General features: G+C 38.9%; 1 protein-coding gene across 1 annotated transcript; it reads left to right on the forward strand.

The window, feature by feature from the left end:
- Window positions 1–1,522: 1,522 nt before the first annotated feature.
- LOC133541045 (aldehyde dehydrogenase family 16 member A1-like) lies at window positions 1,523–26,133 on the forward strand. Its single transcript, XM_061884092.1, has 17 exons — window positions 1,523–1,769; window positions 5,351–5,450; window positions 6,595–6,721; window positions 6,800–6,957; window positions 10,142–10,219; window positions 10,320–10,507; window positions 10,595–10,753; window positions 13,360–13,518; window positions 16,147–16,303; window positions 16,395–16,470; window positions 16,883–16,988; window positions 20,102–20,223; window positions 20,360–20,530; window positions 22,130–22,334; window positions 22,647–22,832; window positions 25,667–25,792; window positions 25,935–26,133. Exons 1-17 carry the CDS (start codon window positions 1,680–1,682, stop codon window positions 26,088–26,090), a joined length of 2,364 nt encoding a protein of 787 aa, XP_061740076.1. The 5' UTR covers window positions 1,523–1,679; the 3' UTR covers window positions 26,091–26,133.
- Window positions 26,134–27,718: the final 1,585 nt, after the last annotated feature.

Genomic DNA, 27,718 nt, shown 5'->3' on the forward strand with positions numbered 1-27,718 from the left:
CAACGTCTCTGACGCTTTCACTCATTTGTTTAAAGGGCCATTTTGGACCCAAATAACACAACGCTGTCAAGCGCCATTCATATAAAACTTGCGGGCCGCAACTAACATTAAACTTTCGTATTAAGGTGGGGGATGCAAAATAACGTCTCACAGGCCGCAATTGGCCCGCGGGCCGCGTGTCTGAGGCCCCTGGTTTAAAATATTATATAATTGTCCTAGCTAATAGCTCAGAAATATTATACCCAGCTCCAAATACCAATGTTTGCTGCTTACCATGGGGTTAGGGTTAAAAACACCGAAAAATATGGTTGGTTATAACAGTGGTTCTCAAATGGGGGTGCGCGTACCCCTGGGGATACTTGAAGATATGCCAAGGGGTAAGTGACATTTTTTTAAAATATTCTAAAAATTGCAACAATTCAATTCCTATATTTATTGAATAATACTTCAACAAAATATGAATGTAAGTTCAGAAACTGTGAAAATAAATACAACAATGAAATATTTAGTGTTGACAGCTACATTTTTTGTGTACATATGTTCCATAAATATTGATGTTAAGATTTATTTTTTTGTAAAGAAATGTTTAAAATTAAGTGCATCAATCCAGATGGATCTCTATTACAATCCCCAAAGAGGGCACATTAAGTTGATGATTACCGTATTTCCTTGAATTACCACCGGGGCGCTAATTAATTTAAAACCTCTTCTCACTCCTGCGCTTACCAAAGGCATACGGTAAAAGTAAGCATGCGCAAATTATTTTAAAACCTCTTCTCACTCCGGCACTTGCCAAAGGTATGCAGTAAAAATTTGAGTGTGATGTAAGCTTGGACCTTAAATCTTACTGAATAGCTCTTAATATTCTTCCCTTTATGCAATTTCAGATTAACGGTATTGAAATCAGCCTCCTCCATTTTGAAAATGATGACAGGGGAAGTGTCACTCGTGACGTCACGAGTTTGACCAGGCGGTAATACTAAGCATGCGCTAATTATTTTGCGAAGCAAGTTTGACCCGGCAGTAATCCAAGGCAGGCGCATACTATATGCCCTGCGGCAATTCAAGGAATTACGGTACTTCTATGTGTAGAAATCTTTTTTTATAATTGAATCACTTGTTTATTTTTCAACAAGTTTTTAGTTATTTTGATATCTTTTTTTCCAAATAGTTCAAGAAAGACCACTACAAATGAGCAATATTTTGCACTGTTATACAATTTAATAAATCAGAAACTGATGACATAGTGCTGTATTTTACTTATTTATCTCTTTTTTTTCAACCAAAAATGCTTTGCTCTGATTAGGGGGTACTTGTATTAAAAAAAATGTTCACAGGGGGTACATCACTGAAAAAAGGTTGAGAACCCCTGGGTTATAAGATACAGGATTAGGATATGAATGAAAAAATGTATCTAATTAAAACCTTAAAAATTGGTAAATTTAAAGAACGAATTTAAAACAAACGCCAGCCAAAGCCGGAAGCAAATTTTGAATCCAAGTTTCTAGCCGGTGGAATTGACAGACACACTCGTGTTAGTTTTTTTCCTTCTGTACTCTCAGTGCGCCGCGTCAGAAGCTTTATAGCAAATGTTTTTTTGACCTTTAACAACTCTTGATTAAAAAAAATACAAATTCATGTTAAAGTAGAAATCTACTGCTTTACAGGTTGCAACTATTATGGCCGGTGCCACCACAAAGACTGTACACGATATTTTTCAAAGCATGGAATACGGACCAGCGGCAAGTTCCAGCACTGGCTCTGCACAGGTACGTCCTCAACATTGATTAAGATCATGCAAAACGATACACGAAACATTAAGACGTATTTTTGTTTGATATATTTGAAAGCAAGCACGCGTTAAACATCTTTGAACTCATGGGAAGTTCATTAACTTCCTGCTGGCTGTCACTCACAAGGCAAACATGTGACTGGACTGTCCAGTAACCTCAGGAAATGTCATTCCTCTTATAAAGTAATATTGTTTTTGTACGAAAAAGTGTAATATTTCACCTGAGTTTGCGCATTATTTAAGGCAGTGGTTCTCAACCTTTTTTCAGTGATGAACATTTTTTTAATCCAAGTACCCCCTAATTAGAGCAATGCATTTTTCGCTGAAAAAAAAGAGAAAAGGTCAAATACAGCAGTTTCTGATCTATTAATATGTGTAACAGTGCAAAATATTGCTCATATTGTGGTGGTCTTGCTTGAACTATTTGGGAAAAAAAGATATCAAAATAACTACAAACTTGTTGAAAAAGAAACTAGTGATTCAATTATAAAAAAAGATTTCTACACATAGAAGTAATCATCAACTTAAAGTGCCCTCTTTGGGGATTGTAATAGAGATCCATCTGGATTCATCAACTTCATTCTAAACATTTCTTCACAAAAAAAGAAATCTTTAACATCAATATAAATGGAACATGTCCACAAAAAAATCTAGCTGTAAATGTAAGCACAATACCAATGGGAGCAATTTGCAAAATGCGCAACCGCATTTTGCAAAATTGTATAATGCGCAATCTTTTTGCAAATTGCTTCCAGCTATATATTTGAATAATGTGTTGTGCACATTTTGCAAATCAATGGGCGCAATTTGTATAATGCACAATTTGTATAATGCACAATCTTTTTGGCAATTTTGGAAATTGCTTCCAGCTATATATTGATTGTGTTGGAAGTTCTGGCTACTAACCCTAACCCTAACCCTTGATGCCCTCTACGCAGTGTTGGGAGACTGTTTTGCTGTTCTTCTTCTGTTCGATGTGGCTTTCTGTGCAGAATTCCGCAAATTCTTCTTCACTCGTCCTCAAACCATCCATTTGCACGGTCGCGCCATTTTCAAACAAATTCTCGTCCTGCGATATGCAAATTGCTCGCGCACAATGAAAGTGACGTATAATTTGCAAAGTGCGCGAGATTGGTGAAATGCTTACAACATCAACACTGAACATTGCATTGTTGCATTTCGTTTAACACTTTATGAACTTACATTCATATTTTGTTGTATACATTTATAAAGGATTTATGAATTGTTGCTATTTTTAAAATGTTTTTTAAAAATCTCACGTACCCCTTGGCATACCTTCAAGTATCCCCAGAGGGGTACGCGTACCCCTATTTGAGAACCACTGATTTAAGGTATAAAAGTCCACGTTGTGTGACTGAAACGTCGCTTAGGCTAAATATTTATTCGTTTAAGGGGTTAAACGACTTAGTGTAGATATGGCCTAAGTGTGGTGAAATGTATCCTCTGCATTTGACCCATCCCCTTGTTCCACCCCCTGGGAGGTGAGGGGAGCAGTGAGCAGCAGCGGTGGCCGCTTTCGGTGATTTAACCCCCAATTCCAACCCTTGATGCTGAGTGCCAAGCAGGGTGGTAATGGATCACATTTTTATAGTCTTTGTTATTACTTAGCCAGGGTTTGAACTCACGACCTACCAATTTCAGGGCGGACACTCTAACCACAAGGCCACTGAGCAGGTCAATATAGTGTAGTGTTTCCACAGAACAGGGGTGCCCAAAGTGGGGCCCATGGGCCAAATTTGACCCGCCGTGTCATTTGGTGTGGCCCACCAAAGGGAGCTATCAAATTGAACACTCAAGCTGCACAATCATTGATGACATGTCCGCAAGGCTAAAGTCAGTAGATTTTGCTCTAAAAAACGCTCTAAATTTTATGGTCAGATTCTGGTGACTAAGTTGACAATCATTTTTTTTATCGTAAAATCTATATATTTTTTTAGAGGATAACTTGTTGCGTTTGAATTTAAGAATCCCTGCTCTACGATAAAGATGCGAGGAACTTAAGAATCCCTGCTCTACGATAAAGTTGTGGCTTTTCAACGCTCCATGGAAAAAGATTATCTCGGTCACCAGGCTATGCCCACGTTCTTTAACGAAAACCTAAACGCTTCGGAATTTAGCATCCTCCATATGTTTAATCCGTCTAGGTAAAGTTTGAAAGTGATCGGATTAAATATCTGGGAAGAAGTGGTTACGGCACAACAGCTGGAAATGGCAAAAATTTGCAGAAAAATATATTTATTTGTTTTCAGGAAAAAAATGCAGAAAAAAGATGCAGGGTTGCCTGTTAACTGAATCAGGCACCTGCCTGGCTGTGATAATCTCAACTACCTTATATTACTTTATATTGTGGTGCATGGTTAAAACAGTTCATTGACATGTTTTATATTCTAGTTTCTTCAAAATAGCCACTTTTGGCATTCTCTCAATTGATATACCGGTAAAACATCCATCCATTTTCTACCGCTTATACCCTCTCGGGGTGGCGGGGGGCGCTGGCGCCTATCTCAGCTACAATCGGGCGGAAGGCGGGGTACACCCTGGACAAGTCGCCACCTCATCGCAGGGCCAACACAAATAGACAGACAACATTCACACTCACATTCACACACTAGGGCCAATTTAGTGTTGCCAATCAACCTATCCCCAGGTGCATGTCTTTGGAAGTGGGAGGAAGCCGGAGTACCCGGAGGGAACCCACGCATTCACGGGGAGAACATGCAAACTCCACACAGAAAGATCCCGAGCCTGGATTTGAACCCAGGACTGCAGGACCTTTGTATTGTGAGGCAGACGCACTAACCCCTCTGCCACCTAAAACATGTTTTCAGTTATTTCACCTTTTTTTGTTAAGTACATAACTCCACATGTGTGCATTCATAGTTTTGATGCCTTCAGTGACAATCTACAATGATTATAAATAAAGAAAATGCATTGAATGAGCAGGTGTGTTCAAACTTTTGGCCTGTACTGTATATTCCAAACATCTTTGTTAGAATTAAATTGTTCCCCTCACTTATGATTTGAAAAGAAAGTACATTATCCATCAATTTGTACGTAAAAAACGTAATCATCAAATGCAGATGGAGTATAGAAGTCATATATAAAGTTTTACTGTAACAAGTGGCCCTCGGAGAGCAGCAAAGTGCCAAATTGTCAATAAAATATTAACATATTTGCTTTGTGTTGTAGCTGATAAAGCAAATTAGCAAAAAAAAATCTGACGATAAAAGCCTTGGGCCACACTTTGTACACAACTGCTTTAAGGTGGAGACAAGATGGAGGGACACGTTTCACTTGCAAATAGACACAGATATAAATGTTTCATCTGAGATTGTTCAATTTTGAACTTTGCTCCTCAGTCTGTTAATAGTTTACTCTCGTCCTCATCTACCACACCAGCCTAGATGAGCCAATGTCCAGCAGAAGCCATCGTTTTCCAACCAATCATGTCCACTGTCTCCCAAAGCGCTTTTTGCCTTTTTGCGTTACATTCAAATTGTGAAGATATTAATGTGTGCCATCCCTCTGCTCCTTTAGGCCTGGCTGAATCATCATTCCCGCGCTCTGGGTCTGTTTATCGATGGCAAGTTTGTCCGTCCAGAAGACAGACAGACTCGCTCACTGATGGACTCCAGGGGTGAGATCAGTTTTGGAGCCATGATAGCTGCACAGTCTGCACTGAAACAAAAAAAATTCAGACAGCTATACTGACAATTGTGATAAATCAGACTTTATGCAACAGCTGTTTCTAGCTTTCACAACAGTGATTATATAATAATGATAAATCAAAGAGCACCTTCCATGTGGGGGTTACAATGCCATCTACTGTCGAGACTTATAACTACAAACCACTCAGACAGCCATGGGATATTACAGATCCTTTCAAAAAAATAGAATATCATAGATAAGTGTATTTATTTCCATAATTCGATTCAAAGCCTTAAACTGCCATAGATTATTGATACAGGGCCCACAACTTAAACAATTTCAAGTATTTAGTTGTTCATTTGTACATAATTTAAGCCTCCAGCTCATAAAACCCACGTAAATTACTGTGAAGAAATTTACTTCTGCCATATTCATTAATTTTGTCTGTTTGATGATCCGCCAAAGCCCACAGTCAGCTCTTTTGCTGGTGCATCTTCTCCTGCCACATTTTGCCCTTTTACTCGGCTTTCCATTGATATGCTTGGACACAACAGTCAACAGTCTGTGAACAGCCAGCCTTCTTTGCTATGAACCTTTGTGGCTTACATCCTATGGAGGGTATCAATGATGGTCTTCTGGCCAGTTGTCAAGTCTGCAGTCTTCCCCATATTGATCCTAACTGAGTTAATTGAACCAAAGTGAAGCATTTTATGACAAACTTTGAGTTTAGAATAAAAGAATAGAGTTTTATTGTCATTATTGTGCAGTAAACAGGTTCAAAGAACAATGAAATTGGAGATGCAGTAGGAGAGTTGGAGATTTAGAGATGAAGGTTCATCATTTATGCCCTGTAAAATTTGGGCTGATTTCTTCACAGTGTTCTATTTTTTTGAAATCCTATTTTTGTGGATTTTGTGAGCTGAAGACCCAAATTATGTACAAATAAACAACTAAATACTTGAAATTGTTTAAATTGTGGGCACTGAATCTATAATCTATAGAAGTTTAATGTTTTCAATGGACTTATGGAAATAAAAACACTTTTTCATGATATTCACATTTTTTGGAAAGAGTCTGTACATGAAAGTATGAAAAACACTGAATATGTTTTTCCCCCTGCGCCTGCTGTCTAGGTGATCTCGTGTGTCACACGATGTGCGCTGTAGAGGCTGATATTTCCCAGTGTATATCCTCTGCCCTTCAGGGCTTTGATGTTTGGAGTGGCCTCTCCTGCTACCAGAGGTCCAAAGTCCTGCTCAGGTAAACGAAACATCACGATCTTACACGTTTCCGACCCTTCCCAACCTCTTCAGCATGACACTTGTCTGCTAATAACAGGTTGGCGAGTACCCTCGGGCAACATGGCCAGAGCGTCACTGAGCTGTGTGACCTGTGTCAAGCCTCCTTCAGCTCCTCCGCCCTGGTTCGAATGTTGCAGTACTACAGCAGCTGGGCTCAGCTCAGAGACAGGCTCATTGCACACTGGAAGCCACTGGGTAGGCAAACTAGGCCATGTCGCCACAAACAAGCCCACTATTTTAATTTGTGATAAGTTCTGTAGAGGTTTTGATAGAAGCAAGGGTGTCACTCGTTTTCTTGGTTGCCTTATGAGGGGCCCCATGTAACGGTGAATATGTATAAATATAAATGTGTTCGCCTAATGATACCACACAATTGCCAACGCGTTTGATCAGACTTTTTTCTGTACAGAGTTTTACCAACAAATTATAATAGGGCAGGGATGCCCATTATGTCGATTGCGAGCTACCAGTCGATCGCCGTGGGTGTGTCAGTCGATCGCCAGCCAAGCATTTAAAAAAATTGTCCTTAAAATTTGCTATTATCAATTTTCTCCATGACGTGACTTTTGTCACTTGATTGACATTCATGGCACCCGAGGATATTGTTGGATGACGTTGGTTGCAGTGAACTCAGTATTGAGGAAAAAAAAAAGGCTGATAAGAAGGCGATAAGCACTTTTTATTTTAACAGACTCTCACTGCGTACCTGCTGTCAAAACATTACAGACCGACCGCATAGTTCCTGTCTTCACAATGAAAGCGCTGCTGTTATACCCTGCATGGGCTAACAAAAGGAGAGTCTCAGGAAGCCAGAGCGCACACAAGCTAGCAAGCTACGGAGTTTTCCGTCAATGTATTTCTTGTAAAGTAAAAAAATTAATATGAAAGCTGGACAAATAAGATGCCTAAAACCAACCACTTTCATGTGGTGTTGGACAGAAAGGAGGACATTTTTTTTCCTCCACAACAAAATCGAAAATGTGGAAGTTATCAGCACTACTGTGAATCTTGTCTGATTCCAATCAATGCAAGTCATCCGAATCAGGTTGTACACCACTTTATATTCTTTTCTTCATGAAAGAAAGGGATCTATAAGTTGTGGTTTGAATTTATTTTGAACATGCTTACAATTACAACATGAAACATGTGTTAATAAACATGCTTGCATTTTATTAAACACTTTTGACAAAAAACGTCTGTTTCATGAATAAATAAAGGCTTCATAAATAAATATTTGTTGCATAATCAGATAATATAGTAATAATAAAGGTATACAATTCCTGCAATAAATATTTTTTTTGTCAAAATGGAAAAAACAAATACATTTAGTAAAAAGGATGAATTATTTTATTGACAATTGTCCAAGCTTTTGCAGGCAGCATAGAATGATGTAATGGGCCAGATCTGCCTGCTGTGCCGTGAGTTTTTTTACACCTTCATTATACACTACTCAACCTAATATAGCTGACGTAGCTTGGTACATGGTCAAATCATGTTTTTTAATTTTTACTGCTCTACCAACCAGACAAGTTCTATAAATGTATTTTTTTTCTGCTAAAAATTAATCTGGCAGTCATTTACCTTAATATCAATTAGTTTTTCAGTAATTAGTAGATAAATACCGGTAACTGTACTTGGAAGTTGGAACGCCTCCTTTGTTTGTCCAGATTAGATATGCCGCCCCCTTCTTGGTGTGGTATCATCTACAGTATTTGGAGCCCATTTGGCCAGATTGACAGTGGGAATAAAGTATCGTACAACTATTATATTCATCACTTAATTTTTTTTGTTGCCCTGGTCCCTAATTACTTTCTAAACTGATGTGTTTTACGTTACAACCAAAGGAGAAATATAAAATAATTGCCATTTACAGACTTCCCTGGTCTTCCAGCTCCTCTTCGATAAACACCGTAGACGGTTTCCTCATGCTCTTTCAGGATTTATTCAAGCATCTTGAGGAAAACATCAGGAGAAGAGGATGAAAAAAAAATACCTGCAGCTTACCTTCTTCTTTTCTCGTTTTTGAGAACCAAGTATGCGCTTTTTTCTCTGTTTTTCCACAGGTTCTAACTCAGTTTTTCCTCACCCCAGGGTGTTCCTGATTTTCGGGATCACATTTGAACCTTTTAAAAAATGTTCCACCCAAACGGCCACCAAAAAGCTTTCTTCGAAATCAGAATCATTAAAAGGATCGCTGCACATTGCACTCCTCTCTCATATTGACTGGAGAGGCCTATACTTTCCTCATCTTCCCATCTCTTGGAAACGTAAGCAGTCGGACTCCTTCTTCAGTTGTATTGCTACAACCCAATGCATCTGGCAGCCATATTATATCATTCCTTCAAATTCTGCACAAAGATGAAGATGCTACCAAAACATACTAGTAAATATGAAATTGCCTCCAGTCTTCTGTAGAGGATGTCAACAGGTTGATACAAGCCTGCCTACATTTTGGAGCTAAAAGTGGGCGGTCCAAAAGTGTGCTAAAACTTGTTAGAAAACAAGCCTAAAATAGCTACTGTGTCTATTTTGAGGATAATTTTACCTGTAGAAAATATTTTTCGGTCCTGAATAAAAAAATAAAAAAAGTGCCGCTGTTGTCAGCATTAGAAGGTCCATTTAAATGAGCAAAGTATTAATTAGTTATTTTTCAATGGTCACTTTAATAGAAAGTGATTTGATGACACTAACTGCAGGGGGAAAAAGTGCTCAATTCACTTAACATTTTCCAACACGAAGATGCCTTAAAAAGACGTGATGTAGTGTAACTGTTACTGCACATTTTGTGAGTACATTACTTTATGCCTGTAAGTGTTTATCAGTGTGCAAAGCTACATTTGGAATGCTTTTAGTAACAGTGAGAAGCTTATATGAGGCGACGTGGATCTTATGGTAAAGTGGCCGTGCCCGCCACTTGAGGGGTCCGTGTTCGATTCCAGTTTCCGCCATCTTAGTCACTGCCGTTGTGTCCCTTGTGCAGGACTCTTATGTAAAGCGCTTTGAGTCTCTAGAGAAAAAGCTCTATATAAATATGATACACTTCACTCCACTTATTAAAGGGTTGAGATGACCAACAATAGGATTTTTTAGGGTTTTGTTATGGGTGTTTTTTTCCACCTTTCACTGACGGTCATGGAATGTAACAGCGAGGAACTTTCAGCTGATCCTCAAGCTTTTAGAGAGAATGTTGCTTTATCAGGTAAAACCCCCTGTTTTTTAACTTATTTAATCCATATTGTTTGTGGCAATTAAAGGTATTGTACTTATACAGTTAGGGCTCTACGTGTTGCGATTCTCATTTTCCCCACCAATGAGTCATTTCTTCATGTTACAGATTTGTTCATTTTTTTTCCTTGTATATGCTTTTGCTGTTTTGCAGGTTTGGTTGCAGTGGTTACCTCTGATGACTGCACTCTCTATCCCCTGATGCTCAAAGTTTTGCCTGCGCTAGCCATGGGTAAGAAAGTTGTTTTGGGTTGACGACGTACAAGTTTATCATGATTTATTTTTTTCTGTTAAGAGGTTGTGCGACACTAAAATTTATGTATTTTCCTTAGGTAACGCTGTCATTATTGTCCCTGGTCAGTGCACTGCCGCTCCAATGCTTCTGCTGTCTCAACTTTTCATGGCTGCAGGCATCCCTGCAGGGGCCCTCAGTGTTTTGACTGGCAGTGACATCTCACTGGCTGCTAATGTGGCCATGAACCCCAACATCAGCTATGTCACCTACAGTGGCAACAAGCAGGTGCACATATAGACATATATATTCAACCAGCATTGGGGGTACCTACATAATCTATACTAAGGTGTGTTTTTTTTTATTTTGCTCCAGGACGGCATGAAGCTGTGTAAAGCCACAGCTGGGATGGGTGTCCCAGTCTCTGTAACCCCTACAATCGGAGCCACATGCCCCATCATTATCTTTGAGTCTGCTGATATCAACAGTGCTGTGGATGATGTGATAGAGACTGCCTTCAAAAAGAAAAAAGAGGTGACAGATTTGTTTGTTTTCCTCGCCCGGATGTGGGTTTATATTGCAGGGGCTGAGTTTGTGAAGCTCTTTGAGGCATGTGTTTGGTACCAGGGGTGTCCAAACTTGTTGACTGGGAGGCATTGGGCTAAAAAAATATGTGTGTGTATGTATGTATGTAAATATATTTGTATACCGTATTTCCTTGAATTGCCGCAGGGCATATAGTATGCGCCTGCCTTGAATTACTGCCGGGTCAAAGTCGTTTCCCAAAATAATTAGCGCATGCTAAGTATTACCGCCTGGTCAAACTCGTGACGTCACGAGTGACACTTCCCCTGTCATCATTTTCAAAATGGAGGAGGCTGATTTTAATACCGGTAATTTGAAATCGCATAAAGGGAAGAAGATTAAGAGCTATTCAGTAGGATTTAAGGTCCAAACTTACATCACATTCAAATTTTTACTGCATACCTTTGGTAAGTGCCGGAGTGAGAAGAGGTTTTAAAATAAGTAGCGCATGCTTACTTTTACCGCATGCCTTTGGTAAGTGCAGGAGTGAGAAGAGGTTTTAAATTAATTAGCGCCCCGGCTGCAATTTAAGGAAATACGGTATGTATGTATATGTATACTGTATGTAAATATACAGTAAAGGCCAAAAGTTTGGACACACTTTTGTCATTTCAATGTGTTTTCTTTATTTTCAAGACTATTTAACTTGTAGATTGTCACTGAAGGCATCAAAACTCTGACACTTGTGAAATGAAAACCATTTCAGGTGATTACCTCTTCATGCTCATCGAGAGAATGCCAAGAGTTTGCAAAGCAGTAATCAGAGCAAAGGGTGGCTATTTTAAAAAAACTATTATATAAAACATGTTTTCAGTTGTTTCACCTTTTTTTGTTTAGCACATAACTCCTCGTGTGTTCATTCATAGTTTTGATGCCTTCAGTGACAATCTACAATGTAGTCATGAAAATAATGATAATATAATGGATATATAATTAATAATTGTTTTGATTGAATATTAGATTAGATTAGATAGATTAGATAGTACTTTATTTATTCCGTCAGGAGAGTTCCTTCAGGAAAATTAAAATTTTCAGCACAATCCCATTCAAGTTTAGACAAACATTACAGGGAGACAGAACAGGATCGCTGACGGGTCTGCCGGCTTCCAGCGCCCCTTACAAAAAAGATGAGATAAAGGTAAACAAAGGGGGGGGGAGAAAAAAATAGAAGATTAAAATGAAATAAAAAAAATCGGTCTTTGCCTGGGCCCTGGAGAGGAGGTGCAGACTGAGGCCAAGGGAAAAAAACAAAAAAAAAAAAAGAACAACTCATAACCATGGTACACATCCCTCTTTCATGTGTGTAAGAGGGAAACATCAAAGAACACAGAGGACATTAAAGACATTAAAGCTGCAGATACAACCAGACACTTCTACATACAGCTATGAATAAAAAGTAAAAGAAACATATCCACTGTGGTGGCCTCTGCGGTGTTCCACGCCATCGTCTGCTGGGGAGGAGGGAGCATGGCCAGAGACAGAAGCAGACCCAACAAAGCAACCAAGACAGCCGACTCTACTCTCGGCCAGTGTCCAGTCCGAATGGATGAGCAAGGATACGTCCAAGTTGACTGAGGTGTCCGACACCTGCTCACCCAGTCAAGACACCGCGAAGCCTCTCCGTCCCAGCGCTCAGTGCTAGCTCCGCAGCCCTGTCCCTTCATCCGCATCTCCTCCAGTATATCCAAACATACTCTGGTGTAGCAGACACCCAGCAGCTGGTCTCCATAGCCAAAAGGCTCCCGGGAGGCAGATCCAGAAGTTCACAAAAAAAGCACCACAGAGGTCACGAAAGTGCCACCCCTTGTCACACAGTCCCAAAGGGTCCCGGACCAAAAGGCAAAAAAATATAATAAGACATGAAAACAAGAGGGAAACACAAAAGGATGACACAAGAGCACAGAGCTCCTGCCTACAGCAGCCACTACAGCAGCGCCATCTTGGAAAAAAAAAAAAGTATGTAGGAGTAGGAGTAGGAGTATGTAAAAGTAGAAGCTCCTACAGTGTTTACTTCCGTGACAACCTCCTTAATGCATTTTAATCAGTCAGAAATATCAAGCAGCTAAAAGTCAAACATGGATAACTGGAGACACTGTTTTGCATTGTCCCATCATGCCTTGCAAAGGATTTAAATGGGTGTAATTTCACAATTTAAATGTTGCTTGGAAGTTTTTTTATAATATTCACAAACTTTTGTGAGCAGGTTGTGTTATGTGTGACCATGTGTGTTGACTTTTTATGCTGGGTGTTATTTGTTTTTTTCCTGCTCCATGACAATCATCAAAGCACACTTCCATATGAGTTACTTATGTTGTTCACTAAATGGTGATAAATTAACATCAGATCCAAAATATTCAAATTTAATATAAAAATACCCTTCTCTGCCAAATTACTATTTGTATGGTCTCGCGGGTAAATTGAAGTAGCTGGTGGGCTGCACTTGGCCATCGAGCTATAGTTTGAACGCCCCTGAGCTATCTATACAAATGACATTTTATTTATGGATTGATTGTTTTAAGCTTGTTTCCCTAACAGTCCGTCCTTTATTCCTACAGACGCACTGGGTGCTGTGTGTACAGGAGAGTGTGTTAAACAATGTGGTGGACCGTCTGCAGCTGCGCATTGCAGGCTTGAAGTGCGTGCCTCTTCCCAGCTGTGAAGCCAGGTTGCTAGTGGACGCTGCAGTGCAGGAAGCTCAACACAAGGGGGCCACGGTTAGTCACGAAACATTTTTGCTAATTTGTTTATGCATGAAAAGTTGCACCAAAAATAACATACCTAACATATGTGTATCTATACATGAAATATTTCACAACATATGAATACATAATTTTTAGAATAGAAATAAAAATTCATAGAATTAGAAATCTGTTGGAACTACTGACACATATATATTGTTGTATTATATATCTATACTCTTGTCCTCGCCAATGATGTATCACGTATAACGCACCAGATACGTTAGCCAAAAAATAAGCCCACAAACTAGCAAAACTGAGTAAAAAAACAAAAGTCTTTGGAGAGATTTTTTTGCATTGGAAGAAAGGCGAGGGCTACCCACTACATTAGAGTTATGGTGAGTTGTATTTTTCATGCACTTATTTTTGGCTGTATTTATCTGCTACACGTGGAAGGCTGCTCTGTGCATCAGTAGACGCCACACCTTAGATTCAATTGTGATGAGTCACATGCCGTTACATTGTTTGCAAGGATTTATTGTGGATGTTGTTTAATTTCTATATGCGTAGACATATGTAGTTACTTGAATGTAATAAAACTAAACTTTCTATTTCCATCCATCCATCCATCATCTTCCGCTTGTCCGAGGTCGGGTCGCGGGGGCAGCAGCTTAAGCAGGGAAGCCCAGACTTCCCTCTCCCCAGCCACTTCGTCTAGCTCTTCCCGGGGGATCCCGAGGCGTTCCCAGGCCAGCCGGGAGACCTAGTCTTCCCAACGTGTCCTGGGTCTTCCCCGTGGCCTCCTACCGGTTGGACGTGCCCTAAACACCTCCCTAGGGAGGCGTTCGGGTGGCATCCTGACCAGATGCCCGAGCCACCTCATCTGGCTCCTCTCGATGTGGAGGAGCAGCGGCTTTACTTTGAGTTCCTCCCGGATGGCAGAGCTTCTCACCCTATCTCTAAGGGAGAGCCTCGCCACCCGGCGGAGGAAACTCATTTCGGCCGCTTGTACCCGTGATGTTATCCTTTCGGTCATGACCCAAAGCTCATGACCATAGGTGGGGATGGGAACGTAGATCGACCGGTAAATTGAGAGCTTTGGCTTCAGCTCAGGTCCTTTTCACCACAACGGATCGATACAACGTCCGCATTACTGAAGAGGCCGCACCGATCCGCCTGTCGATCTCACGATCCACTCTTCCCCCAATTTTTTGATTTCATTAATGTAAAATACACAATGGACATTATTTATGCAAAATACACAATGGACGGTATACTTTTGTAATGTTTCTTTTAGGTTTATATTTCCAGTCTTACAATCCGAAATTAAAAAGAAAATAAAGAAATAGAACTGAGGAAGGAACATAAAACACCAACAAAACTTCTGGAGCTTCTGTTTGTTCGTACTATTAACAATCTGTTTAGCTGCACACGCTGGAATTGAGTAGCGAGTGCAAAATAATAAATTTATTGACAGCGCAGTGTGAAACCCAATGTGTTTACTTTGCAATTAAGTAAACTAAGTCTCAAATTAATATAACTTGCGTAGGCACTTTCTGATGAAACATCCACATTTTGATTTTCAACCTTTTAGCCCTTGGACTGCAGCCCTCTTCATTGTAATTGAATAGCCCAATATCCTCTACCTCAGAAATCACATGTTAACAAGGTACCCCACAACCATACCACCATTTTATACAAGATACTGTATGTATCGGTAAGAAGTTGGTCCCTGTAGAGCAGTGGTTCTCAAATGGGGGTACTTGAAGGTATGCCAAGGGGTACTTGAGTTGTTTTTTTTAAATATTCTAAGAATAGCAAAAATTCAAAAATCCTTTATAAATATATTGATTGAATAATACTGCAACAAAATATGAATGTAAGTTCATAAAGTGTCAAAAAAAATACATCAATGCAATATTTAGTGTTGACAGCTAGATTTTTTGTGGACATGTTTCATAAATATTGATGTTAAATATTTATTTTTTTGTGAAGAAATGTTTAGAATGAAGTTGATGAATCCAGATGGATCTCTATTACAATCCCCAAAGAGGGCACTTTAAGTTGATGATTACTTATAGAAATCTGCATTTATCATTGAATCACTTGTTTATTTTTCAACAAGTTTTTAGTTAGTTGTATATCTTTTTTTTCCAAATAGTTCAAGAAAAAACACTACAAATGAGCAATATTTTGCACTGTTATACAATTTAATAAATCAGAAACTGGTGACATAGTGCTGTATTTTACTTCTTTATCTCTTTTTGTCAATCAAAAATGCTTTGCTCTGATTAGGGGGTACCCGAATTAAAAAATGTTGACAGGGGGTACATCACTGAAAAAAGGTTGAAAACCACTGCTGTAGAGGGCCCATCAGCTTGTTGGTCTTGAACCTCTGCTATACTGTATTCATATAAATGTATTCATGGTAATAACTGAGATGTATATAATAGACATTTTTATGTATTTTTATGTCCATTATTTCAGGTTTGTAGGCATTAATTTGGAATGTAACCAACCCCCTGCTAGTAGCATACATCTACTGTACATTAAACATTACAATGAGTTAATTTCCTTTCTGTGATAATTCTTAGAACCAAATTTAAGTCCTTGTGCATGTATTATTTATTAACATGTAAGAAGTCCTATTTTTCACTTCTTCAGTTGGTGCCGTCCTGTGCCGTCCCCTCCTCTGGACCCCAATATCCGCCTACAGTTCTGTGTGGAGTGGCCCCCTCCTCTCAATGTGTGGTCACGCCCTCTCCTGGCCCGCTGCTCCCTCTTATGACCTTCAGAAGCAACACAGAGGCAGTGACGCTGGGTAATGACGCCGCTGTGGGCGTACAAAGTCACCATCAAGGATCAGCCGATGTCCACTGAAGCTTCAGTGTAATGTTCTGTGTTGTATGCAGGCAATCACAGTCCACATGGCCAAGCAGCTTCTATATGGACTGAAGACCTCACTCTGGCTCTGGAGACGGCAAAGAGGTATGCATGCACATGCGCACACATATGTTTTTTTCTGGGATTTTTTTTATAAACCTCCGCCAAGGAGGTCATTGAGTTTGTTTGTTTCTGTGCGACAGTAGTTACAATAGTTTAGGATTTTTGTAATGGGCAGGGGTTTCCAATTACCATTAAACATCCACATAATGAAGATGATGGCAAATGTCTCAAAATCCAAAATATGTCATGGGAAAACTGCCAACTTATCCAGTTTAAATGGCATTCACGATGAATAGAACCTCCAATGTCAAACCAAGTTTCCTCTTTTTCTGAATAGTACTTGGCAACAATTTTAATTCAACATGATAAATTGCATTCGACACAGTTTGTTTCTTCATATAACAACATGGTATTTAAATGTTTCTAATGTTTATGCCTCTCTCTCTTGCTCTAGTCTGTCTGTTGGGTCGGTGTGGGTGAACTCCAAACCTCTATCTGATCCATGTCTTCCTTTTTCGGGTCACAAAGACAGCGGCACCTGCACCGACGGAGGGCAGGAGGTTTGTTCATAATTTTTTTTCCCACACTGTTTGTAAATTTCTTCACATACTGTACTCCTGAGACACACAGCAATTCAAATGTGTACTAAAATGCACACAAAATATTTTGTCAGTAAATTCACTTCATTATGATACCTGGATAAACATTTCTAATGGTAAACTTTGATTGTTTTAGTAAGTAAACATTTCAGAAGCATTATGAGTTAGTTACAATGATGACAAAAGTTAAATAAGTTAACTCTTATGGTTAATCAACAAAATTATCATTAATCATGTACAAAGGCTAGGGGTGTAACGGTACACAAACATTTTGGTTCGGTACATACCTCGGTTTAGCGGTCACGGTTCGGTTCATTTTCAGTACAGTAAGAAAACCACAAAATATAATTTTTTTGTTTATTTATTTACCAAATTTGCAAAATCTACCACCCAAAAATGTTTTCTTAGTGGAATATTTGATGTGAAGTAATGGGAACCTTGGATAGGTCAATAATTCGTAATAACATTGATTTTGATTCAATATTAAGTTTAGAGCAATGACAGTTTGAAAGAAAAAAAACAGCTTTGTTTTATTAGTCAATATAGCAACTTTTTCTAAATTACATTTAACTTTTAAGCTTTTTTATTTCACTTTTGTTATGTTTTTGTTTATTTTAATAGTATTTTTAGAATTTTAAAACATTAGCTGTAGACCGCAAATGGCCTTTTTGGGCACACTTTTGACACCCCTGCTATAGATAATGAAAAATAAAATCTAATAAATCTAGGGATAAAAAGCAGAGCCTGGCGACGAATGCGCGTTTATCATAACTCTCTCGCTCTCTCTGTCTCTGCCCCTCCCTCAAGAATATTACTGCGTGCACAATTTATTTTGTTTTTAACCCCTTCTTAACCCAGAACGTACATTGAAAATACACACAACCCAAACTTAAAATGCTGGACATTTGAGGCATTTAAGAAACTACACCCGGACAGCTCCGCAAAAGAGGACATGTCCGGTGAAAAGAGGAGGTATGGTCAGTCTATCGTAGCCCGGTCGCTGCTAGCATGCCTTGTGTTGTGCCTTGGTGTGCATTGTTTACACAACATGCGGTAAGCTTCTTAATATGTCCGTGTGGAAACTCATTCGGTACACCTCCGAACCGAAACGGTTCAATACGAATACACGTACCGTTACACCCCTAACAAACACTGATCAATCACACCATTTATTTTGACCTTACATGTTCCTTTACTTGCACTACAAGATGGTTACCTGAAAGGCGGCGCAGGTTCTTTCGATCAGTGATCAGGTCAGCGCAAAGATGATGCCGACTGTTGTGCAAAATGGTGAATTTCACTTCAAAATAAACCCAGACTGGACTTTAAATTAAACTGAGTTTTAGGATAGGATATACTTTATTCATCCCATAATGGGGAAATTATGTGGTTGTAAATATGAGCAATAAACAATACATATTGTGCACGGAACAGACCCATAAAGCAACCAAGAGAGCCGACTTTGTCCAAAGCTGTCCACTAGCTTTCGACCAATGTCTGGTCCGCAAGGAATAGCGGAAATCCGTCCAGGGAGACCGATGTGTCCCATACACACTATTACAGCCAGGGCTTGTGAAGCTTGTTCTTCCCTCGTCTCCTCCTCCGCATCTCCTCTGGTCTCTTCACGCGGACTGCGGTGTGGTAGAGTGCCCTTAGCTGGTCTCCGTTGCAAACATGACCATGGCCACCTAAAGGCTCCCTTGAGGCAGATCCAAAAGCTCACCAAAAAGTGTCGCTGAAGTCACAAAAGTGTCACCTCGAAGGGACCTGAACCAAAAGGCAAAAGACATGTGGAAACATCAAGAACACAAAGGAGAACACACAAGAAAACCAACCTGCAACCAGCAGCCACTACAGCGGTGCCGTCTTGAAAAAAAGAATTGTCGAGTTTTGAGCAAATACATGACTTAGACTTAGACTTCCTTTTTATTGTCATTAAAATTTGAACTTTACAGCACAGAGAAGAACGAAATTTTGTTACATAAGCTCATAGTAGTGCAGGATAAAAAAAAGCAATAAGGTGCATATATAATTAAATAAAAATATATAGATAATATATAAATATATATACATAAAATAAATAAATATATATAGATAAATAAATAGATTACTGTAGAGATAAATATATTGCACTTTTTCACATGCGCCCACGTTTATGGATGTATGTTATATTGTCTTTATTGTTCCAGCGAGTTAATCCATTTTGGGGGGAGTTGAGGGAATACTTTGATTATGATGCATTCAAGAGTCTTACGGCTTGAGAAAAGAAGCTGTTACAGAACCTGGAGGTTCTGCTTCGGAGGCTGCGGAACCTCTTTCTAGATGATGTGCAAATAAGTAAAATGTTTAAAATTGTTCATGTTTGACATCCATCCATCCATCCATTTTCTACCGCTTATTCCCTTTGGGGTTGCGGGGGGCGCTGGTGCTTATCTCAGCTACAATCGGGCGGAAGGCGGGCTACACCATGGACAAGTCGCCACCTCATCGTAGGGTTGACACAGATTGGCAGACAACATTCACACACTAGGGCCAATTTAGTGTTGGCAATCAACCTATCCCCAGGTGCATGTCTTTGGAAGTGGGAGGAAGCCGGACTACCCGGAGGGAACACACGCATTCACGGGGAGGACATGCAAACTCCACACAGAAAGATTGAACCCCAGACTACTCCGGACCTTCGTATTGTGAGGCAGACGGACTAACCCCTCTCCCACCGTAAAGCCCCATGTGTGACATTCTGACAAAAATTGCATTTGTGTCCAAATATTGGGCTCCTTTTTAACTTAATTTCATTTATGCAAGTGGGTAATAGCCTGCGATTAACCATTATTAATCCAAATTCAAAAGTGATTAATGTGATTATAAAAAAATAAACATAATTTAACATCAGTAGTTTAAACATTTTTTTAAATAAATTTTTTTTAGGGTTCCATGTGCCTATGAAAAATCATATGCCCATGCATGAAATAATTATGAAGGTGGAGCTAGATTTGCATTATCAGACAAATATTTAAAGGGGAAAAAAAATCATCATAGCATTACAATATGAACACATAATCTATTTCTTCTAGGGTCTGTATCAATTTCTACAACCAGCTTTCACCCCTCCTGTTTGTCGTACTTCACCTCTTGCTATGGACTACACCAATTTTGGAACTGATGCACCTCAAGTTGTAATTCCGGATGAAACTAGGTATGCCTGTTCTTTATTTAACTCAGTATGTTAAAAGTTGGTATTAATTTTACATCATCATTGACATAAATTTTTGTGGTTGAAATATCTTCTATTGGTAATTAAGGTCATTTTATTCATACACTCTCTTGTACAGTACGGCAAAGTCCCACTTACAGTTTGTTGCTGGCAAGGTATGCAAGTCAGAGTCTGGTGGCACTGTGGCAGTTTATCCACAAGGAAGCGCCAGCGTGTTGTGTTACTGTCCCGACGGAGGCCGGAAAGATGTCCGTAACGCTGTGGAGGCAGCTATCAAAGTTCAACCTGGGTGAGACCTATGCACTCAAACAACGCAATCACCCTTTTATGTTGCCTAATCCAGTTGACAGAAACACATATTTATTTTGGCACAAGCCTTTTTATAAACCAATGTTCCCATCAATCTGCTTAAGATGAAATATAAAAAGTAACACAAACCCTGCAAGGTAAGTTCAGAGTGAATAGCACCTCATTTTGCCAAGGAAGAACAATTTAAAAATCTGAGGAAAGTCAAATTCATAATTAAAGCAAATGTTTTTAAAACCACTTCAAATTGGAGATACAGGCTATTACTAGCCTGTATGGTAACTCTGGGATACAAGTTTAATACATTCTGTGACTTGTATTGCAAAACTCTACAATTCTAACATTTACAATTTTTTTTTTTTATTTAAAAACTTCACATTTTTGAATCAGAAATTTTGTATGAAAAATAATCCAATACAATTTACTTTGCAATGTACTTCATATAACTACTATAGTAATTATATGAAGTAATGTACTGTAATAATAATGTACAGCATCTACCTTGGAGAGTTGACATCTATGTATCTCCTTCCAGCTGCTTCATCATCAAACACACCATAAACTTTTCAATAACTTTTTGGATAAATGTCCATTCTTTGGAAATTATTTGAACGTCTTTGGCTGGTATTATTGACTGTGCAAACAAGCAGTGCAAAATGCTAAAACTGTTTCACCAAGTCAGCTACAGGCTCGGTTATAATGTGTTTTTTCTTTATTTCAATTAATATAATTTGTTCTTATAGTTGGAAAACAAAGTTATGTCGATCTCTAGCTGTAAGCTAATTGCTACGTTCACAATGCAGGATTGGATGTCCACTTGGATATATATATTTTTTTAATCCAATCGTTTTAGTTGCCTTTCATATAACAAAAAATGTGATTCTAATGTGGATGCAGGTCATGACGTCGCACGCAATGCAGTGTTTACGTAAGTAAACATGGCTTCCACTCTAGTCTGTCACCGTACTGGCGCATTTTGGCGAATAATTATGACGCTTATCGCTTTGTATGACGTTTTGGTAGGATAAATGCGACCTGAGTTTTGAAGCGTTCACATTGAAGGCGCATTGCATATATATCCGATTTATTTCCACATACGAATAATTATAAATTGCACTTTTCATACAGACATGAACAAATTTAATACAGAACGCATATGGACAAAAAAATTGGAATTGACCTGCAGTGCAAACAAGTCCATGTTAGCAAGACTGAATAAAAAATATGCCCAATCAACAAGAAAAATATCTTAATTACAACCTTTACAATCCATTACAAGGGATGATGGGAAAAATGCAAAACACTCTATCCACACGTATCCATGTTTAGCTCATTTTAGCTTATTGATTAAAACAGTATAGTAAAGAAGGTAGGAGTTGAATGTTCACATACTCTTAATAACCAATTAAAATACTTATTTATCCATTATATAATAATAATAATAATATGTACTCATATTTATCGTTACTTTGCAAGCAGTCGGCTTGCAGCCCCCGGACAATTTTTTTTTTTTTTTTAAAGTTTGGACACTCATGTTTTAAAAATTTGAAGATTTAGTAATGTCGTAAATTTTCTCCTCTAGGTGGATGAAAAAGAGTTCATCTGCACGCGCTCAGTCCATTCAGTCTCTGGCCAAGGGTCTTGAGGGAAAAAGGCGAGAAATAGCGACGTCAATCAGCAGCCAAACTGGTCTCCCATTGGAAGAAGCCGACACCGAGGTGGAGCTCAGCATCGCCAGGCTCAGTGATTGGGCAGCCTACTGTGACAAAGTTTGCGGCAGAACTCTGGTAAACTCTCCCTGAATTAATACATTTGAGAGTTTGAAGCATTATACATATTATATGTGTATTAACATTTCCTAGTCATGCCTGTTGTGTCCTTGAGCAAGACACTTCACTCTTGCTCCTTATGGGTCGTGGTTAGGGCCTTACATTGTAGCTCCCACCATCAGTATGTGAATGTGTGTGTGAATGGGTGAATGTGGAAATAGTGTCAAAGCGCTTTGAGTACTTTGTAGGTACGTAGATAAGTGCTGTATAAGTATAGCCCATTCCTGAATCAAACCCTCATTAACATATTGTATGGTGTGTCTTTTTCAGCCCATGCCACAGTCTGGCTCAGGTCTCTCCATCCCTGAAGCGCTGGGCGTGGTAGGGGCGGTCCTACCTGAGAAGCAACCCCTCCACTCCATGGTAACAATGCTTGGGGCAGCCATCGCCACAGGCAACGCCATCATTCTGGTACCCAGCGAGGATTGTCCACTACCGGCATTGACTTTTATTCAGGTAAGTGACGACAATATTTTTCAAGTAACTCAGTTGACATGTTGGGGCTAAAACAATGGAAAGTCATGCTAGTATAAAGTGTCAAGTTTTAATCATATAAATCCATTTTGGTAATATTAAAAGCTCCTTTGCCACAACGTTATATACATCCACACAGTTCAAGTTCGATTGATACTTTGAGATAGGTATTGATTACCTCACTTTTGACAAATGACATAGTTTTTTAGGTTGATGAAACTCAGAAGTGAAGCTCCAGGGGCGATTGTTGTCCTAAAGTTTTTATTGGCCCTCTGCGTTTTGTAAAAACAAAACATTCACTATTATTATATTTATATCTGATCTCTGAAAATTACACTTTTTCATCTGAAACACAAAGCAAAGCTAAGCTTTGTTTGTTTCAATACCTAAGCATAGAACCCCGGGCAAAAATCCCAAGACTTTGAGGATGTTCATTCAGTTGTTTAACGTTGTAGTAAAAAAGCAGCTAACAGACATGAGACTAAACTGTAATAATATCAAATGGCAACTTTCTGTCTTTAAGAAACACTAAATAAATCGAGAAAATTAATTGTGGTAGTCGGTAACAGTTTCATTTACAGATAAAGCGGCGTGAAAAAAATATAGAATCACTGAATTCTGAGGAAAACATTGTAGAATCACCCTGTAAATGTTCATCTCCCAACCTAACACAGGCATCAGATTAAACCTGTTCACTTAGCTGCAGTTAAAAAGGAATGTTCACACCTTGGAGAGCTGCTGCACCAGGTGGATTGACATGAATCATGGCTTTAACACGAGAGATGTCAATGGACATAAAGGAGAGGATTATGAAACTTTTTCAAGAATGTAAATATTCATGCAATGTTGCAAATGACGTTGATTGTTTACAGTCAGATGTGTCTGAAATCTCAACCTCAAACAACATAGGAAAGTTGTAAAAGGCAACCGTACTGGTATACCAAAGAAACGGAAAATGCACAGCACAACAAATGAACAAATGGGCGGAAACTGGAGTCGCTGTCTGCGATCGAACCGTAACCACCTAAAGGAAATGGGATTTAGATATAGAAAAGCCGTCATTAACAACTAAACAGAAAAAACAAGCTTGCTAAGGAAAGGCAATTGTGGGCTATATATGACTGGATGAAAGTCATTTTCAATGCATTTGGCAAAGTGATTATGCAGAACTTTTTTTTGGTGCCGCTCCAATGAGATTTACGAAGATGACTGCCTGAAGAAAATATGCACATTTCTACAGTCATTGATGATGAGCTGCATGTCATATAATGGCACTGGAGGGATGGCTGTCATTACATCTTCAATAAATGCACAGGTTTATGTTGACATTTTGGACACGTCTCTTATTCCATCAATCTAAAAGATGTTTGGGAATGATGAAATGATTTTTGAAGATGATAATGCATCTTGCAATAGAGGAATAGAGGAGTAACTGTGAAAACTTTCCTTCAAAAAAGATACAAAAACTCAATGTCATGGCCCGCAAATAGTCAGGATCTCAATCAAACTGAAAATCTGAGGGGGGAATTAAAAAAAAAAAAAATGGCCCATAATAAGACTCGAACCTGCAAAGCTAATCTGACAACAGAAATCGGGGAAAGTTAGTGCAAGATTGATGTTCTATTTGTCACTTGTCATGTCCATGCCTCAGATAATGCAAGCTGTTAAAAAAGCCAGCAGCAGCAAAAAACTGGCAGTGTGTTTTAGTGCTTTTTGTTTGTTTGTTTGTTTTTCATGATTCTATATTTTTTTCCTCAGAATTGAGTGATTCCATAATTGTTTCACTGTACTTTATCTAAAAATGAAACAGTCACTGACTACGACATCTTATATTCTTGATTTATTTTACTGTTTCTTAAAGCCAGAAAGTTGCCATTTGAAATGACTAGAGATTTGTGTCTTGTCTGTTATCGGCTTTTTTCTCTACAAACTCAAACAACCGAATTAACATTCTCCGGAGACATGGGAAACATTTTTGACATGCACTGTATAGTGACTTTGGATTGGTTTTAGCATCTTTAATGTACAAAATGTATCAAAGTGGACCCGTGCCAATTTTGGACACCCATTAGGAACTACACTAGAACTTCACCAACTTGTGTGTTTTAAAGTTTTGGTACATTAGAGTGTATTCACACAAAAAAATAAAAAAAGATTACTCCCTACATGTGTATACAGTATGTGTATATATACATATAAATATCTGTATATATTTATTTTATTTAATATCTGTTTATTATTATTATTATCAATGTATCTATTTTTGCTTATTTAATTGATGTATGTGTAGATACTTCCTTGTTTTTGTTATCTCTGTTTATTTTTAATTTTTTTAGGGGGTGGGTGGTATGATGGGTATATAAACAAAAATACTTTTGACATCTAGGTTAGACAACGGCTATGTGATGTATGTGAATATGATTTGATGGATGGAAATGTCTGATGCTGGATGTCGATAAAAATAAAATGAAGAAAAAAAAATAGTGTATTCACTTTATCACTAAAGTGAACACAGTATATGATAAGCTAGCTGAACAAAGTGAAAAAATAAATTGGTGTAGTATGTATTAATATATGCAGTATGTCATGAATAATGAATTTATTTTACTTTTACAAAATGCTAAATGACCAATAAACAAACTGTACAAACCTGATATACATGTAGTGCAAGCAAAACAATTGGTTTCCATGTTTGCTTTGTTAAAATGTTTCCCTTCAACATTCCCCATCCGTTTGAAAAATGATTAATAACATAATAATAATAATAATAATGTGCTGATGTACACACAAAAGGGTTCATGTCCGTGTGCTTCTAGGTGCTCCAGTCTTCAGATCTGCCTGCAGGATTGGTGAACGTCATTACAGGAAGAAGAGACCAGCTAACAAAGGCTTTGGCGAATCACAGCGTCATCAAAGCCATCTGGTATTGGGGCAGCGATGAGGTGAGGATTGCGCCCATCAGGCTTGAGGACAGCGAAACTGAAGGAGCTCAACAATTCTTCAAGTGCCAACTATACTTATACATGTCACTATAATGTCAGTGTTTCGACACGTCTCATGTCAATGTTTTTCTATTTGCTGTAGGGCTGCCAGTACCTGCAGCACACCTGCACCAGCCCTCTGAAAACCCTGCGCCTGTTCGGGAAAGACGGCAACAGGGACTGGTCTCACGCCTCTGTCTTAGAGGAGATGTGGAGGAACGGCGTCCAGTGGAAGAGTGTGTGGATTCCTACAGCATAATGACTAAAAAACAAGAAGATAAAGGTTGTGGTTTTCTTGTCAATCTCAACTTAATTGGCTTTACATATACAGTGGTACCTCAACTTGCGAGTAATTTGGCTGTTTGCTCGAGCATAGTTTATGTACAAACATTTCTGAACATTTGAAGTAGTGTTTGTCCATAGCTGTAATTTAGTTTATATCGGTAATTATAGGCGGTTGAATTCCTAAATGTAGGCTGTCACTTTGCAACAGATAAAAATTAGCTCTAACCCATCGCTGGTCCGTGCAATAAATGTATAGTGCAATGTCCGTATCACATAAACAAACAGCCCACAGCCAGAGATTGACACAATCCGGCCGTCCAACAACCGGAAATTACAAATGGGTTGTACTTGTATACCGCTTTTCTACCTTCCAGGTACTCAAAGCGCTTTGACAGTATTTCCACATTTACCCATTCACACACACATTCACACACTGATGGAGGGAGATGCCATGCAAGGCACTAAACAGCACCCATCAGGAGCAAGGGTGAAGTGTCTTGCTCAGGACACAACGGACGTGACGAGGTTGGTAGTAGGTGGGGATTGAACCAGGGACCCTCGGGTTGCGCACGGCCACTCTTCCACTGCGCCACGCCGTCCCTTGATTGCGAAGGATTACGCCCACCAAATCAGAACACCAATTCATTAAAACATTTAATAGACTTGAAGTGTTCACAATCGTCAGGGCCGCCAGTCTGCACCACCCCTGAGCAGAATTTAGCTTCCACGCCAAAACGTCCACACAGCGGACATTAATCCATTAAAATATAAGAAGGTGCCAAATGGTCTGCATGACTTTTCTCATATGTTCTTTTCTCCTCACTTCACAAACTGGACGAATGAGCATTAGCCTTTCTCACTAAGTTGTTGCTGTCAACTCTGATCTCGCCGCTACGTTACTCAAAGAGGTCTGTGGTTACCATAAACAACACATTCTTAGTTGCTAGTATTCTAGTTCATATGGAAACAGTGCTGCCAGATCCCATGAGAGAAACAAGCAACTGTAAGAAAATAAGGCTAAAATCGTTTAAAATAAGCGGACTTGGCAACACAGGATGGAGAAGGAGCCTATAAGAGACACTACATTCGTTCGGTTCCCAAGATAAATGCTGTACAATATTATTACATAATTTTACATAAAGTTTGTTTGTAGTACATTCTATTGCATTGACTTTCAAACAATATTTCTTTTGTAAAAGTTAGTTTTTCTTTTTAAAAAGCAGGTTACATGTTAAAATTGTGCTCCTTGGGTGGGGAAGACAAGCTTGCATTAAATTGATTTCAGTATATTTCAATGAACGGGGCCGATTTGCATTGCGCTTCTAATTGAAACACACTTAAGTTGGTCATGTTTATGTCTGTCGACAAAGTCTTTAAGTAGTGGTCCATTGTGTTCATCCTATTGCTTGAATTATCCCGCGACGGCTTTTGTCGACATAACATGTGAGTGCCATAGGTGCCATTTCCATTTAAACCCAGTCCCTTTTTGTTGATGTGTTGTAATAGAGGTGGTCCTCGTTTACGATGTTCCGTACGCGCTCCCATAAAGGAATTAAAAACTTTATGTGGTTCCGTAAATATGATGACTCTCACTCGAAGCTC

The sequence above is a fragment of the Nerophis ophidion genome, linkage group LG23 (genome assembly GCF_033978795.1).
Source record: "Nerophis ophidion isolate RoL-2023_Sa linkage group LG23, RoL_Noph_v1.0, whole genome shotgun sequence".
In the NCBI taxonomy this organism is placed as follows: Eukaryota; Metazoa; Chordata; class Actinopteri; order Syngnathiformes; family Syngnathidae; genus Nerophis; species Nerophis ophidion.